This window comes from Suillus plorans (assembly GCF_016647745.1).
Source record: "Suillus plorans strain S12 chromosome Unknown HD556scaffold_114, whole genome shotgun sequence".
Taxonomy (NCBI): domain Eukaryota; kingdom Fungi; phylum Basidiomycota; class Agaricomycetes; order Boletales; family Suillaceae; genus Suillus; species Suillus plorans.
In genome coordinates, this window is record NW_024537498.1 from 49,926 (window position 1) to 65,521 (window position 15,596).

General features: G+C 48.9%; 3 protein-coding genes across 3 annotated transcripts; 2 read left to right on the forward strand and 1 right to left on the reverse strand.

Moving 5' to 3' along the window:
* Positions 1 to 3,516: 3,516 nt before the first annotated feature.
* On the forward strand, positions 3,517 to 7,452 carry HD556DRAFT_143547 (enhancer of polycomb-like-domain-containing protein). Its single transcript, XM_041305439.1, has 5 exons — positions 3,517 to 3,906; positions 4,032 to 4,529; positions 4,580 to 4,789; positions 4,845 to 5,351; positions 5,400 to 7,452. The coding sequence occupies exons 1-5, from the start codon at positions 3,730 to 3,732 to the stop codon at positions 7,008 to 7,010; spliced, it is 3,003 nt and encodes a 1,000-aa protein (XP_041152754.1). The 5' UTR covers positions 3,517 to 3,729; the 3' UTR covers positions 7,011 to 7,452.
* Positions 7,453 to 8,202: 750 nt separating this feature from the next.
* On the reverse strand, positions 8,203 to 11,259 carry HD556DRAFT_1459285 (permease family-domain-containing protein). The gene is made up of 15 exons (XM_041308208.1): positions 11,203 to 11,259; positions 11,051 to 11,131; positions 10,959 to 10,988; positions 10,889 to 10,906; positions 10,608 to 10,829; positions 10,459 to 10,538; positions 10,299 to 10,406; positions 10,221 to 10,234; positions 10,094 to 10,165; positions 9,947 to 10,028; positions 9,693 to 9,891; positions 9,576 to 9,639; positions 9,349 to 9,525; positions 9,071 to 9,293; positions 8,203 to 9,016 (listed from the first exon to the last, which is right to left on the reverse strand). Exons 1-15 carry the CDS (start codon positions 11,233 to 11,235, stop codon positions 8,695 to 8,697), a joined length of 1,725 nt encoding a protein of 574 aa, XP_041152755.1. The 5' UTR covers positions 11,236 to 11,259; the 3' UTR covers positions 8,203 to 8,694.
* Positions 11,260 to 14,351: 3,092 nt separating this feature from the next.
* Positions 14,352 to 14,786, forward strand: HD556DRAFT_1206268 (uncharacterized protein; the record flags this gene model as incomplete). The annotated part of the gene is made up of 2 exons (XM_041296478.1): positions 14,352 to 14,450; positions 14,526 to 14,786. Coding segments are annotated over 2 exons (360 nt in total), but the record flags the coding sequence as incomplete, so codon positions are not given.
* Between the last annotated feature and the right edge of the window lie 810 nt (positions 14,787 to 15,596).

A 15,596-nucleotide genomic window follows, 5' to 3' on the forward strand; every position in this document is an offset into this window, starting at 1 on the left:
TCTCAGGCTGTGATATGCTGCAGCTTTGTTGTATTCGATTCCTGTACATGACGAACTGCCAGTTCCAAGAACTTCTTCCAGGGAAAGTCGAGGACTGAATGAAGTATTGAATCCGATTTGATACTGCCGAATTAGATATTGCAGCGTGGCATCCGAATCTCAAATAGATCCGTCAGCAGCGGATCCGATGAACTTTGGAACTTGGAAGGACCACTGGCGATATAATCGCTTCCTCTTAAACCATTACCACGTTCCAGGTCGCGATGATACTGGTGCGGAACAATCCCAAGGGATAAAAGCTCATCGCTCTGTGCACCAGCAACTTCCTGTATCATCCACTTTCCCTTCACAGTTTTGGTGGCGTGTCACCCTCTAGCAGCACCGTGACCAAATCTTCTTCTCTCTTCATGGTCAAGTGATAGTTTATCATTCTCGTACATGCGAAGAACCAGTCACTCTAATATGAGACAACGACAACATATACGCAATCAGTGAGGCCACCTTTTGGTGTCACAAGTCTCAACATTTCATTAGAATCCCTGGCACTGTCGAACAAACTCGAAATGCACTTCAAGAGAATACAAAAACACTGCAGCTTTGTACGATGATTTCGGATCTACCCATGGCATGGAATGTTAGTTACAATGTCGGAGTTCCCAATTCGGCGAGTTTGAAAGTTGTCTGCAATAGATGCTTTAAATCAGTCAAAGTGCATAGACCCTCACAACGTTCTCCCGCTGTTGTTCATCCCGTGGCAGACTATTATGCACGCCGCAGCCTAGTCATCTGGACAATCGATACGTCGCGGCTTTTGTGTGTCATCACTGATCAGTCGGGTGAAAGTGCCGTTCTGAATTTCCTGCATCTTCCAAAGTCATTTACAAACATGATTTCTGTGGCACAAAGACTTACGTCCCAATGTACATCCCGTTTCCAGTGAAACACCGAGGAAATAAGTAACATCAGTCCCACTGCAGTAGGGTGAATTGATTCTCGGCTAGCAGTGGTGTCTTTGAGGCTCCAGCAGCACGTACGTCATGTTGCACAGCGTAAGACATTAGTTCAACATCCGGAACTATAGTAAAGGCCCTGTATGAGCGACCACAACATAACCAAAGGAAAGACACACCGCAGCAAGATGTACCTCCGAAACAACTTTTCGGCACGAGGTTGGTCCCCACAATGTTATGATGTCATTCCAAGGTATCAGAGCCGTCGATCTGAATAGTCGTGAACTGTGACCGAGTTACATCAACTTCACCCAGAGCTTAACAGCTTTGCAACTGCCAGCGAAACGGCTTGACTTCCAACCGTCACGGGCCTTCGAGGGGCACAATTTGTCCTGAGACCATAAGTTTGAACGTCATCTGATCGGCTGCTCCCAGAAGTGGCAATAGATCATCGCATTGCCGTCGGAGGTTGATCAGACATAACTTTCCTTGTGACCGACGAAATTCACATTGTGATACACGGCATACGAATTGCGCCTTGAAACCGGCGAGAAGACTGGTCTTGTGGCCCGATTCCAGGAGGGATGCAAAAGACTGATGATCAACGCGCAAGTCCGCACTGCTTGAGACAACTTTAAACCACTACCAGCGCGACGCATCTGCCGTAGTGAAGTACAGGTTATACACCAGTGTATGATAACCTGTCACTTGCCTGCCGAGCAAAGCTCTCAGCGAAGGTTCATGACTCCGAGGCACAATAGGTAGAATTCTGAAAGTAAGAAAGGTCAATGATTCTATGGGACACTCAACGGCACTAAGGAAGGGCCACATCATCGAGGATACGGCGTCAATCACAAATCGACTAGTGACACTCGATAACCTGAGGAGAATTTTCGAACTAACATCACCGTCTTATCATAAAGATGGTGGGCTCTAAAACATTTTGGTGCTAGCCGCGGTAAATTCGATGTGGATAGCTGATGTGAAAACGCACGATTTCCAGAACAGAAGAAACTGAACTTCACACTGCATTATCCCGACTCTGAGCAAACTGCTTTAGCACAGGTGCAAATTGCGCTGGATAACTATCTCGATGAATAGCCATAACGCCTTTTTGAGACTGCCAAAGTGATTGTGCGTCATAGTCGGGGATAAACTGAATGCCTCCAGCCCGTCCCATTGAGAGCATGGACTCCGTGCACAAAAAGAAGTTGTTCTGATCCCAGAATCATGATGCACTGTGGGTAAGCCTCAGTCAGCCGGTAGTAGTCACCACTAAAACAGTTTCGGAATAGATTGACTTAAGCCCGAAAGTATTAGATCTGTTTCAGCCTGCATATTTATTTTACGGCGAGCAGCCTTGGCGAGAAAGACGATAATATTGGCTAGGAGATATGATGAGACTGACCGAGACTTGTGAACAGCCGGTTGTGGCTTGATGTGTGACCGTTATTACCCACGTGGCTGAGTGCAAGTGATGAGGAGGCGAAACCGCTTGTTTAGCTCATTCACCATTCCCTTCCGCTATTTCTCATCGTCATGCATGCTGCCCCTCCATCTCTCCCGTCACAAACCACCTTAACATTAACATATTCACCGGAGGCCCTCTGAATTGTAATTTTTGGCAACAGTGTCTGGAGTATCGAGCGGGGATCAGGGTAACGTCTCCTTGGCTTGGGAATCGTGCAATGGCGGACCTGACAAGTGTCTGTAGCTATGATTGACCCACAATGTTCTGAAAGGCTCCCAAGTTAACAGGGTGCTCTGTTGGGTATATTGGTTCACCGCAATCGGCATCCGATGAGTGCGATGGGAGCAGAGTCGGCAGCGAGTATGGTGACGACCTCAATGTCAATCCCACATTGCGATAGTGGCTGCAGTGTCTCGTATTTGCTGTCATTGCCTATATCTACCGTTTTTTTTACATTTTGTGTACGTGCAGCGTTGCCCTTGTTTGTGAGTCAGCTCCACGCGTCCTCGTGCTCATCCGGAATGTACAGCATTCTTATATTTTGTTGGTGATCCTTGCAGGAAACATGCATACACATCATTCAATCGGTCTTTGCTTTTGTTCGCTGCCATCTGACGGGCGACTTCAAGCTGGGCTCCCACTATTCGCAGAACTTGCATGTTGCCGGTCGTTGGCATGTCGGTAGTCGATCAAGGTCGTAGACGGGAGCGTTTTGGAGCGCATACATCCTCGTTTTACCTGACTGTTGCATGTGCACCTTTGTTGAGACTTGGAAATAGGTGCGACCCGTATATCCTGGTTGCACATGCCATTTCAGCTGATTTTCTGATGCAGGATACTCTTTCTATGTTCGTTGCCAACGATAACTCATTGGATGAATGTCGTTGCTCATTCATTACAATTTAAAGAATCATCAATGTATTTCTTTCTTGGCTGCGTAATAAAGGTGTGCATCTCCAGTACTTCTCACAAAGAATTTCATCTGATAAGACTCTTGTTCCCCCACCATCTCTCATGCCCTAACTACGAATTCCAGCATATATATAATAGCTAGATGATATTCTGGCAGCCTTCATACTGACGTAGCTAGTGTATTAGTCCTGAGGCGCTGCAGTGAGATTATTTGGTTAGGACAAACACCGGGGAAACCCTTGGTATTTGTCAGATTTTTATTGTTTTATCTCGGGCCGAGGACTTTTTCGGCAAATTTCCGACCACGCCGCCGCTGCCACCGACGACGACGAGGAGCTTAACTAGTAGAAGCCAGTCTCCCTTGAACTTATCTTCATCCTGCCACGTCTCCATGTCATGCCCCGCAACCCGAATCTGGGTACCTCGACCCTTCGAAATCGCAATCGAGTTACCAACAAGACACGCCTTAAGGTCATCCAAGGTAGCATCGATGCAGACCCTCTCGTGCTGGACGAGGACGAGGAAAAGGCCAGGATCATTAGCACTGCTGGCGTGGACGCAGAGGACGCCAATGTGAGTCATTTTCCCTCTCGTCGTCGCTTTCAATGCCCTTGTTGAACAGGCTGACGTGTCTGTTTCTCATTGGCTGGTGGTCGTGGGAAATCTCTTATCGATGGCTGACTCATATGTCCGCTTAGGAGCATCACTTGCAGGCGGTGCTGTCTGCCGCGTCCCACAGACACCAATCGGTGGGTCGCTCAACACGTGGGGAGAAGGCCGTCGCACCCGCCGCATATATTCCCACACCAGACTCCACCGGTATCGTCGACAACTATGACGAGTTATATCCTTCCCAGCGTTGGGAAGACCCAGGCGCATACATCAGATCCTCAGAGACTGTCGATGAGGCAGTCACAAACGCGCTCATCGATTTGTTCACGTACTATATGGATGAACGTGATAAGGAGTGGCTCGACAGAAACAACGAGGAGGCGCGTGGTGAAGGCACGAGTGCCCAGGGTGCTCTTTCAGCCTCTGGCGCAACCACTCGCTCTGGTCTGTCCCAACGAAGTGCCAAGGCGAAAGGCAAGGAGCCCGAGCCGACACAACCTCTTGCTATCACGGAAGACGAGTTCGAACTTGTAATGGGCATCTTTGAGAAGGTCACCCATGACACGACGGAGTTTTTGCACCATGCAAGTTTATTTACCTAACAATCACAATGCAGCGCTGATTCGTGTCACAGGGCCTCGAGTCCGGCATGGCATTTCCTCCGTTTACGGACTATCAAGAAGCATTTTCCTCTCCATTACCTCCCTCTATGTTTGCCACATTTACAGTGCCGACGTGGATACCGCAACCTGCTCTACTACTACGCTTGGCAAAAGTCATTTATCCTTATTGGCGTGATCGCCGCATCGAGAGAAAAGGCCACCGAATTATACCCAGTTTGAATGTGAGTATATCTATGTGTGTATGATTCGAATAAGGTTGTTTAAACTACTTATTAGTTCGATGAGTCGGACGTGCTCAATGAGTCTTACATTTGCTTCCGCCGTCGCGAGATCAAGGCTGTTCGAAAAACCCGTGCTTCGCAGGCCACATCATCCGATAAGCTTTTGCGGTTGCAGAACGAGTTGACGCAGGGTCTAGAGCTCGCTAAAACGCTCCTTTCTCGAGAAAATCTCAAGCGTGACTACACGCAGCAAACGCTACAGGTTTGGGACAAGCGCTTTGAGTTCGCCGAGCTCAAGCGCAAGTTTCCCTCGTTGGGTACTAAAGAGGACGAGGAGCTTCTACTTGACAAAGAGAGAGTAGCAAAGAAACCCAAGATCGAATCCAATCGTATTACTGGACTCAAGATACGTACGAGAGAGAGCGGGGACCCGGGATCTCCGGCTGTCGCTGTCGAGGCATCTATCCGGCCTAGGGAACGTCTCAGCCTCATTAATGCAGCCATGGAGCGTGACCTTGCGAGCCAAAAGGAACGTGACCACGGGTATGAAGATGTAGTGGAGGTAGGACTACTTGCAGTACATTCTTCAAACGCTTACCCTTTCTTTCAGAATCCTTATCAACGCCCAACATTTTCCTTTCCGCGACGTCACTGGAAGGCAATTTTTTCCTCCTCGCGCCCGTCAACACCATCACCAAATGTAGCAGATGAGGAAGCTGAGCGTGTGCGTTATGTCCGCCACCGTGTGACTCGTCTAGGCAACTCTACGATCGATCGTCGCGACGCTTTCATTCAACGCTACGGGATTCGTGGCGATGATTCCACATTCATACGACGACGGCAAGCGTTTGCACGGCGCATGGATGCCATCATTCCCGAGGATGATGAAGAGATGTCGTCTCGTCTACGTGAGCGCTGGAAGTTCGATCAAGATGATGAGCCCACCGTTGGACCTGAGGGTACTGACGAGCAAGATCGGATCCTCGTCGATGACTATGATCCAAAGTATCTCCGTCAAATGATGACATTGTTGTCAGATCAAGACCATCAGGCCCTTACGACAGACAACACCATTGTCGTGACCGTGGACGGCCGCCAACACACTGTTTCCCCATACCGCCTTGGAGTGCAACCCCAGTACAGTATCCGCCGCGATCAACATGGCGTTCAGCGGGTATATCCTGGAGGTATGCCGCTGTCGGCCACTCGTGCGGCTCCTGCGGGCATTCCAATGCCGAATGGTGTGCCGATATCCATGCAAGCACATGTCAAAGCGATGCAACCGCCATCTGCCATTCCGCAGATGCGCATCTCATCAAATGGTCCCATGCGTCCTCCGGTTGTTGGAAATCTCGCATCCCCAAGTTCGCCTACTGTAGCGCAGCAGTCCTCTCCCCCTCGTACTACTTCCACGAACGGGGTCAATGGAAACCATGCTGGCACTCCTACGTCAGATGGCGACTCAGTCAGGCTGATCGCTGCACCCAATGGCATCGCTACTAATACCACCACGACCATCAATGGCACAGCACATCAGTCCACAGACGTGCAGATGTCTCCCCCTGCTGATCCTTCCCAGTCCAATCAGGCCGGCTCACCAGCGCGTCCCAAGGCCGAGTCCCAGCATCCGCCTCCGCTCAGTAGTTACAGCATCCCTATGAACGGTTATGCCCTGCCCAATGGCGCCGTCATGCGTCAGCCAAATGGCATCACTTTGCAGCAAATGCAATCCTTTAAGATGGCGCTTGCACAGAACCCGGAGGGACGCCCGCAAATTCCATACCAAGGGCATCTCGTGCCGAATGGCACACACTTCAATGTGCAGCTGCCGGGTGGCGCCAATCTCCACAAATTTCCTCAGGGACGGCAGTGGCCAGGCTTAACGTCACCTCATCAGCAGCCCGCGCAGCTTAACGAAGGGACGCCGAGCCCTCATATTACGCCGGGCAATCTACCAATGCGTACACCGTCTGCTAATGGTATGCGAACCGCTAATCGTGCCGGGAGCATCAATGTTCCTCCGCAGGTCGGTCAATTGCTACCAAACCAGTATGTCATGTCGCCCCATATGCAGCACAACAGCCCATCTCCACTGCCGTCGTCTATCCCACTACCTTCCCATCAGTCCCCTCCTCGTCCGCCGCCCCCGCAGACCATGAAAATGGCTTCCCCGTCTCTGCAGCACCAGCAGGTAGTACAGAGTTCGCAAGGCGGATATTAGTATGCACCACTGGGCGTTATGCAATCGGGTTTTCCCGCGTATCTCTCTGTGATCCCTGACATTACCACTCCGTTTATATTCTTTCCGCTCTGTTTTGGTTACAATATCACTCCGTTTTATCTGCTTTCCAGTTATGTATTATTGTCGCAATTTGAGGCATTTTCAGTTTTGCACCTACCTGGGCTAACCGAGATGCATGGTCGTGGGACACACGATTGTTTTCGCATTGATCAAGCCAGTGCTGGCGGATATGAGCGCTCTCGGGTTTAATTTTCACAGCCATTGCTAACTCGTGCACCTACCTACATCCTTCGAAGAAAGCTCAAATCATCCAAATTACAATTCTGCGCTCATAATGATGAGCAGGTGGACGGCGTGGTGTTCCTCGGCCAATGCCGGTGGCTTGCAAAATACCGTGATAGGTATGATATACCTGTGCTCGAAGGTAGGTACTCGGCCCCTCGGCTTACATCGGCAGTGGTACCTATCCAAACTGCATCAAATCGACTTTTTTTTGCCCGGATCAGCACTTCTATATCAAGATGTGTGGATGGGCGCTCGTGGTATTGTTTCACTTCATACCATGTGATGTACAAGTTCACTTTGCTATTGACTGGTGTTCCAATCGTACAGACTTTGATCTTAGGTGTCACCAAACATCGACCATCCTCCAATCGTGCAAGTATTTCCTGCGGGTCGCAAGGTCAATTCCACCAGGCTGCGGAACGAATACCAGCTTCATATTCTTTCGACAGGTCATAAGCAACGAGGCACATGACCCAGAGCGTTTTATGCAGGCATGCCCCTGGTACCGAATGTCCTGAGCTAGTGACTGCGGCTAAACAGCGTTGTTGTTTTTTTCCAGCCGATGATAGCTTCAGTGCCCTACCGACAACGGCTACTATGGAGTTAAACCCTGCGGCAGTCACCACGTCGGTCATCACTCCTGTGCGTGAACTTGGTCTTAAACTGATGCGCGCGAGGGCCGAGGCTGGTGGACCACATGGTCTCAAGAGGTGGGATTCCCAAGCTACCGTGAGCCGCCCAAGATCCGCCGTCCCTGTGGTCGGGCAGTGCGGATGAATGAATCGTCCTAATCAACTAAATGCTCGTTGCGGTATACTGGAGGCAACAGTCATTAACTGATGGTCAGTATCACCAACGGCGTCAGATGAAATGGTACAAATGATCACCCTCTAAATTGTTCCTAACTAATATCCCTGGACCGATGTCACGGTCATCAAGCCTTGCCGTGCTCACACAAGGTGCGAGTGGAAACACACATCAGAGAATGTGAATTTGATGGAACGGATATTCAACACATTCCTAGCGGTGTACAACTACCGAGCATTTCTTCAGTGTCCGTGCGTCCGGTGGGAAAACAAGGCTGGTATCATATGTAATATACTCCAGGATAAAGCGTTATGTATGAACCTCACAGGCTGGACTGTACAAACACTATCTATAACAAAACTACGAGACAAATACAACAGCGAGAACAAAAGTCCACCACATCTGCTATGTACAATATACGATACGTATGATATATGCAATAGATAACAAATAGAATCTCAAAGCCAAAAGAGTGGAAGCCTGGTCCGAGGCAAGGCGGAGGGAGATCGACAGCAGAGTGGATATCGCGAAATCGGGAATGATAGGTGCAGCACTACAACAATAACTCGTTTTATTTTTCATTCGAGAACTTGAAACCTGACTTCCTAGGTGTCAAAGGATTCTCTTGCGACGTCGTGTCGACTGAGAGGTTCGAGTGGCGTTGGCGCACCTGGAACGGGTATTCTGAGGGCGACTCCTCGATGATGCGGGTGTTACGCCTTAACAAGACGTTGACCCAGGCGGGCACGATACCGCCGGGGGGGATGACCCAGGGCTCGGATGCGTCGTAGTTGGGTGGCATGATTGCATTGTTGGAGATCTTGGAGACGATCCATACGAAGCCGTTGATGATGACATAGGAGAACACGCCAACAATCACGCCATACGCAATGCTGTGGCTTGCTGTTAGCATCTGAAACCCTTTGAAAAATGTTCAGGGGACCCACTTGTACGACAGAGGAATAAATAGAATGGTGAGGAAAGCAGGAACAGCATCGCCGACATAGTCCCAGTTGATATCGCGAACATTTCGGATCATGAGCGAGCCGACGACCACGAGCGCGCCGCCGGTAGCCCAGGGTGGAATGGAGGCGAAGATGGGCGCGAAAAAGACGGAGAGGAAGAATAGGAGTCCAGTGACGATTGCAGTGATACCAGTCTTACCCCCCTCTGCGAGCTGAATCAGATCCAAGATAATTTATTGAAGAGGGAATGGTGCTCATACCAGCAATACCGGTGGCACTCTCGATGAATGCCGTGACGGGACTTGTACCTGCGAGTGCACCCATGGAGATAGAGAATGCATCGACACAGTATGCGATGGTAGAGTTTTCGAAATCAAGGGTGACGGGATCACGAAGGCCAGCAAATTTAACCATAGAGTAAAGAGTACCGGTGGTATCTTAATAAAATGTTGATTCCAGGCGTGACTTCAATTATTGAAACACTTACCCAAGATATCGACATAAAGGAAGGTTATTAGTGCGTACCACACCTTTCCTTTACCATAGTTATACTTGGAAGTGAAACATGAGCTTCGCCCCTGTATATCGTTGGGATTTTACTTACATCTAGTGCATTACCAATATGTTTTAAGGGATGCCAAGTAACGACCTGTTTGAAGAAATCGAACAGCTGATCACCAGCTTCGTTGTGTGGGAAGTATGTGACAGAAGTGTTTCGTGGCCAAGAAATTACGGAAGTGATGAAGATACCGATTAGGAGGGACCCCTTGACACGATAAAGCATCAATAAGATCGTGAGGATGCTAGGTTAGGTTATGCCGTAAGTAAAGATAAAGATAAGACGCGGACCATACATACCCGCCGGTAAAGATACCAAGCCATGTGGTAGGACTCCGTAGAACTTGACTACCACAGAAGTATGGTAGACCTTCCAACCAATCTATAAATGTAAACTGTCAGACTCGATGGCGATGCAGCGATGCCATGTCAATTAAAGGAGTGTACCTGACTCAAGACAGCCGCCAAGGCCAACAAGGTTGGTGGTGTCACCTCCAATCACATTCAAGCCACCGGATGCTGTGTGAAACTGATGAATAACGATACCCACGAGAAGAAACATGCGTGGACGAACTCAACCCGATGAAGCTGTAGGATGATGGGAGCATCAGTCGCAGGTTCATGAACGATCGGTGTAGAACCATGAACTTACGCAATGTACAATCCGATACCAGCACCTACAGCAAGGACAAGTGATTGCGGCATAATGCGAGCAAGCCATTGACGTAAACCGAGAAGGGACAGAATGAAGAAGATCCATCTGCAAAGGGCGTCTAGTCAGGCGAGGAGTCCCGCAGGAGAAATTGACCTACCCTTCCAGGAAGACAGCGGCAAGTGCTTCCCGGTAGGTGATAAAGCCGCTGCCGTGATAACCAACAACAGAGTAGGTGAACTGTCGAAACGGTATTAATGAGCATGTCTAGTGGAATCGAGATAGTCGTCAGGTTGCTGACGGACGTACATAGGCATTAAGACCCATCCCTGGAGCCATACCCACAGGCAAATTGGCAAGGGCGCCCATTAAGATTGATGCAAGGGCAGACATGGCTGCTGTGGAAGTGATGAGATCTTGTTTCACCTCTTGGATACATTGGAGATATGCTGCATCGGTGACACAGTTATTGGCAGCTTCACAGACACAAGTTCCCCCAGAATCGGATACGATGGAAGCGTTGACAGAGATCTTGCAGGGAAAGATCATTTAATTGAATGGTGATTTGACGATGACGAACAAAAACATACGATGTACGCCATGGCCGCCTGACAAGGGTGTCAACAAAAATAATTTCAACGGTGAAAGATTGTTTCTCACCCAGGTCGTTATACCTGCACGAACATCTGTCTGGTGAATGCAAATCACATCAGACTATGAGGTCTGAGGTAGCTTTAGAACAGGCAACGAACCATGAAACGTGAACCTTCGCGCTCGCGGGCATGACCAGAGCCCTCTAGGCGAAACCATCGTCCGATTGCAGAGTCAGCAACCTACAAAGAAGGAAGAAAATGTTGTTATGAAGAAGATGAACTGGCTGGGGTGGCCCAGGGGATGTACGAACCTGGGCGTTGAGCCTATCGGCAAAAGTGAGCATATCGACAGAGGTGAGAAAAAGGTGGATTAAAGAGAGAACTATATAACAGATTCTAATTAAGAGGGAGGGGGCCTAAGGAAGATGAAGCGAAACTCTCACTTCAGACTTGATGTGGTATACACTATGAGTTACCGAATGTGGTGACAGAACCATGTACACATCACGTTATTGGCCACTGATCAAACCTTCCCTTAAGCTTCCATTCCAGGAATTCCCCTCGCCAAGATTCCTCATAGCTATACAGGCCTGCAGGCCCCAGGGGGTTCTAATACCCATCGCATTTCTAGGCCAACATGCACTGCACTTTTACTCGCCTTGGATACTCTAGGATAAATAAAATAATCATACCTGAATGTGGACCCGAATAGGGTTGTTATAATCATCCCAATTGTATTGCCGGTCACCAGGTCAGGGTCCTGATCTGAGTTTCGAAACATTTGAGTTTAGCTGCAACAGTTCAGAGTTTGCGCAGTTGAGAAGCCTCGGCCAGTTTTCCGAGTCATCGATTACATAAAACGATGACCTCGGTGTAATGGTTGATAGTAATATTGAGGTAATGAATTATTGGCTTTGGTTCTGCCATCGTCTCCACATTCGCGCCTTTGGTCATTGACCTGGGATTTAATCGTCGTAGTCCTGTAATCTCACTAAAAAATGACTTCATTCAGTCCATACGACTTATGCTTATATGATCCGTTATCTCATGCATATGTTGTGGGGCCGGAGATGAACTTCGCCCCAGTCCTAGTTCTGACACCACTGACCGAAAATACACAACAGCCCATGTGCAGCAGAACACAAATGGAGCACCGAATTTGAGGGCATCTCATGATTAATTACTGCAAGGCTCCACTAGTTACCCACAAGAACAACAACATTGTCTCGTATCGATGTCCCACGTTCATATCGATTAGAGGTCTGATGCCCTCGATTCGTGCCGAACCTGGGTTACCGGGCCATTGGCAAGATACTACTTATTCAAGTATCGTTGGCTATACTTCGAAACTTCAGAAACATAGCAAAATGGTACCATCACCATGAATCTCCGAAGCACCTCTCAGTGACGAAACAGAGCTAAGTTTGAAACGTTTCAAAAGGAAATGATAAGACATCACATGAGATTATCAAGGAGGGCGCGCAGCACGAGGCCTACGGTAGTAATTGCTGTCTCGCTGTTTCAGAAAAGTCAAAAATCCAGGCTGGGCTGGACTCACAAATGTGCTCGAACCACGGAGGGACACCGGAGACACCCTGTGGTGCCAACCTATAGTGACAAAAATACTGATCAGAAGGTTAATAAGATGGGCTATTCTTGGCAATTTGAGGCCCATAAACCCCCATAGGTTGCAGTATGTTGTCGATAACGTTCCATCGGAAATAGAGGACGTATGCTAGTAACCAATATCGTCGCAACGCCGCAGATTCTCCGAGCTAGAACAGACGGATTTGAATTAAATAAACAGTCCATCAGAATACGCAGAAACTTTCAAGCATCTCCCCGAGTGTCGTAATGTTGGCGGCCCGTTTTTGGCCATATTCATGTCACACTGATGGCAAATAGGTCATGCAGGGACAAGGGGCAAAATGGATGGCACGGACAGCTTACCTTTCTGCCAGTACTAATACTAATGGCCATACGTGTCATTCGGGAGGCGATGGACTGGGGGCTGCAGGGCCCAGGCCGACCATGGCACTTGCTGTCAACTTTCGATATCGCGTGCATAATGTGAGCCTTGTTGAGATGCGGATAAGCCCAATCTGGCATTGCGAGGCCAAACACGATTTGGATAGCGGCATAGTTGGAAGAGTGAGAGAGTTCAGCTGCGTGCTGACTACTCAAGGCTATTCGACGAACTTGCAATCGGATAGCCAGGTTATCCCACTTGGACTTGAGTTATACTGAATGGTGTCAAGTCTAGTTGTTCTTGAACGGTACCGGACTTGGGTTCTCAGGTCCAACACATTTACACTGCGGTCGCCTAGACTGTCGATAGCTTTAAAATTTCATAGGTGCCGACTCGGACATGAGACGGCGCTCACGATTCTGCGAATTTGGCAGCAAGTTACAGAGGAATGGCACAGCTGGTCTGGCGTTGAGCAGTACGCTATGCACCAGGTCGAGTAGCATACACTTGATGCCCGCCATTGTTAGGAATTTCAAACTGAATCGTTCAAAGTCCGATCACTAGTTCACATGCATACTAGTACATTAGTAGTTACTAGTAAACATCATGGTCTATCAAACGGTCGTACTTGATCTCGATGAGTACTGCGACTTCAATCAAACTTCAGTGGTCATTAATGTGCTTTAATACTCAGTGATATCCAAGTGCCGATGCCGCTGACCATATGGATTTCATACAGATATGATCGTACGCCTTATCTCCCTTAGACCAGACTCATTTTAAAGATGGCTTCGACTTTTTACTTCGGAGTGGGGTCCGTTGGGGTCACAGACTGGCTGGTGGCTTCGACTTGAGGCACGTAGTTCGCATTTAGGCTGTTGGCTGGTGTAATAAATTAATCGCGGCTGTATCAAAAACCATAAACAATCGTCCTCACCAGCAACACTTGGTGACTACAGCCTGTCGCGCGAGCAACCTTTGCGAACATCGGGTTTAACTCACTAGTCTGGGAATTTCTTTATACAATCCAGGACTCTTACACAGGACCTTAGGGGGATGTGGAACATCAAATACATCGCAATCACGTGACATGCATATGAATCTCGGAGCAAGCTAGTGCAGTTTAGGTTAGCCAAAGCCTTTAAAAAACTTACTGCGGCGGCGCGGCCCATCCGATTAGCAGGAATCCCGAGTAGCTTCTCAGAGGTGTTACACATCGCATTTCGTTCTGCAATTCACCCGGAAACGCTACCGGAAAGTTCTGGGATTAGTATTATGTTCTACTCGACGTATACGAGCCGCAGTGCTACCTTGGTGGGCCAGTCACCAAGCGGTTCAGTACCCTAGTGAGCAATTCCTGTTGGATATTCAAATATTCACGAACGAAGCGATACTATGTGATGTTGCACCTCTAGTTCGAGCTTGTCTGTGACAGGCGGGACGTCAAGCAAATCTGACTCGGAGTTTGATCGGAACAACGACGAGAACATTCGGGGTCAATTTTGGACGATATATGAACGCGAGGCTGGGTATCATGTCGAGGAGTTTCTTGAAAAACACAAGGGTGACATGGATATCGTTCTTATATTTGTGAGTGCCTAGCAGTTAAAATCTCCATCTCGATGTGTTCCTATGTGGAACCGCGATCCTGACCACAATACACAGTCAGGTCTCTTTTCCGCAGTCAGCACCACTTTCATAGTTTCTCTTCAATCCGCGCTCAGTCCGGACGAAACTAAGATGACAAACGCTCTTTTAAAACTGCTTATACACACACTCGACAACACTACGTTTGATGGTCGACAGCCCGACCTCCCACAATGGAATGGACCAGGGGAGACTGAGATTTGGATACAGTGTCTCATGTACGCCAGTCTCAGCACCAGTCTCATTGCTGCGCTGGGTGCCGTACTAGGGAAGCAATGGCTAGGGCACTTCGTGCGCTGCGGACGTGGCCCGATCGACGTCCGCGGTCGTCTGAGGCAACAGAAGATGGATGGTCTCCAGACGTGGTACTTTAGTGCTGTCTTGGAGGCGCTTCCGTTGTTGATCCAGATCTCCCTGCTTTTATTCGGAATTGCTCTAGGTGCTACCATTTGGACGCAGCAGCCGACCATTGCAACTCCAGTCGTGTTGACGATGGCATTTGGGGCCCTGTTTTACGGCGCCATCGTCGTATCCTGCGTCGTTTCTCCGACTTGTCCATTCCAGACCACTACATCGACAATCCTCCGCTTCGCATTACAAAGAATCAGTCGTTCGATCCGGAGATTACATATCACATTAGCGGGCCGCGTCCCATCGCTCCTTTTTGAAATAGCCTCTACTTTCAGACTATGTGTTAATGGTGCGCGCAGATACAACGATGACTCTGGGCTGTCGCACAAAGCGGACGCTCCTCACGACGCGTCTGCTGTTCGCTGGATAATGGAGACAACTACAGATCCAAATGTCATCACTTCAGCTGCGCTTATGGTTCCTGAGGTTGAATGGCCCAAACTAATTGACGTCTCTGCTGCAATCATTCAACTACGGGATACCTTTTTAGGTTGCTTCGAAAGCACTCAGGGTAGGCAGCCCAAGCTCGGGCTCCATTCGAAGACGCGTGCACTTGCCTGTGGGAAGGCTTTGATCCACCTATACTTCACGCGGTTGGATGGCCGGGATATGCATCAGCTGTTCTTTGACCCGTTAGAGTCGGCATCAGCGATACCGGTCGCGACACAGCCTCCCGAT

Excerpts from the sequence above, each read along its gene's own strand:
- HD556DRAFT_143547 (XM_041305439.1), top strand. The coding sequence starts at position 3,730 with ATGCCCCGCAACCCGAATCTGGGTACCTCGACCCTTCGAAATCGCAAT. Across the intron at positions 3,907-4,031 it reads TGGACGCAGAGGACGCCAAT|GAGCATCACTTGCAGGCGGT; the intron begins GTGAGTCATTTT and ends ATGTCCGCTTAG. Across the intron at positions 4,530-4,579 it reads CGACGGAGTTTTTGCACCAT|GGCCTCGAGTCCGGCATGGC; the intron begins GCAAGTTTATTT and ends TTCGTGTCACAG.
- HD556DRAFT_1459285 (XM_041308208.1), bottom strand. The coding sequence starts at position 11,235 with ATGCTCACTTTTGCCGATAGGCTCAACGCCCAG. Across the intron at positions 9,526-9,575 it reads CCTTTATGTCGATATCTTGG|ATACCACCGGTACTCTTTAC; the intron begins GTAAGTGTTTCA and ends CATTTTATTAAG. Across the intron at positions 9,294-9,348 it reads GAGTGCCACCGGTATTGCTG|AGGGGGGTAAGACTGGTATC; the intron begins GTATGAGCACCA and ends TTCAGCTCGCAG.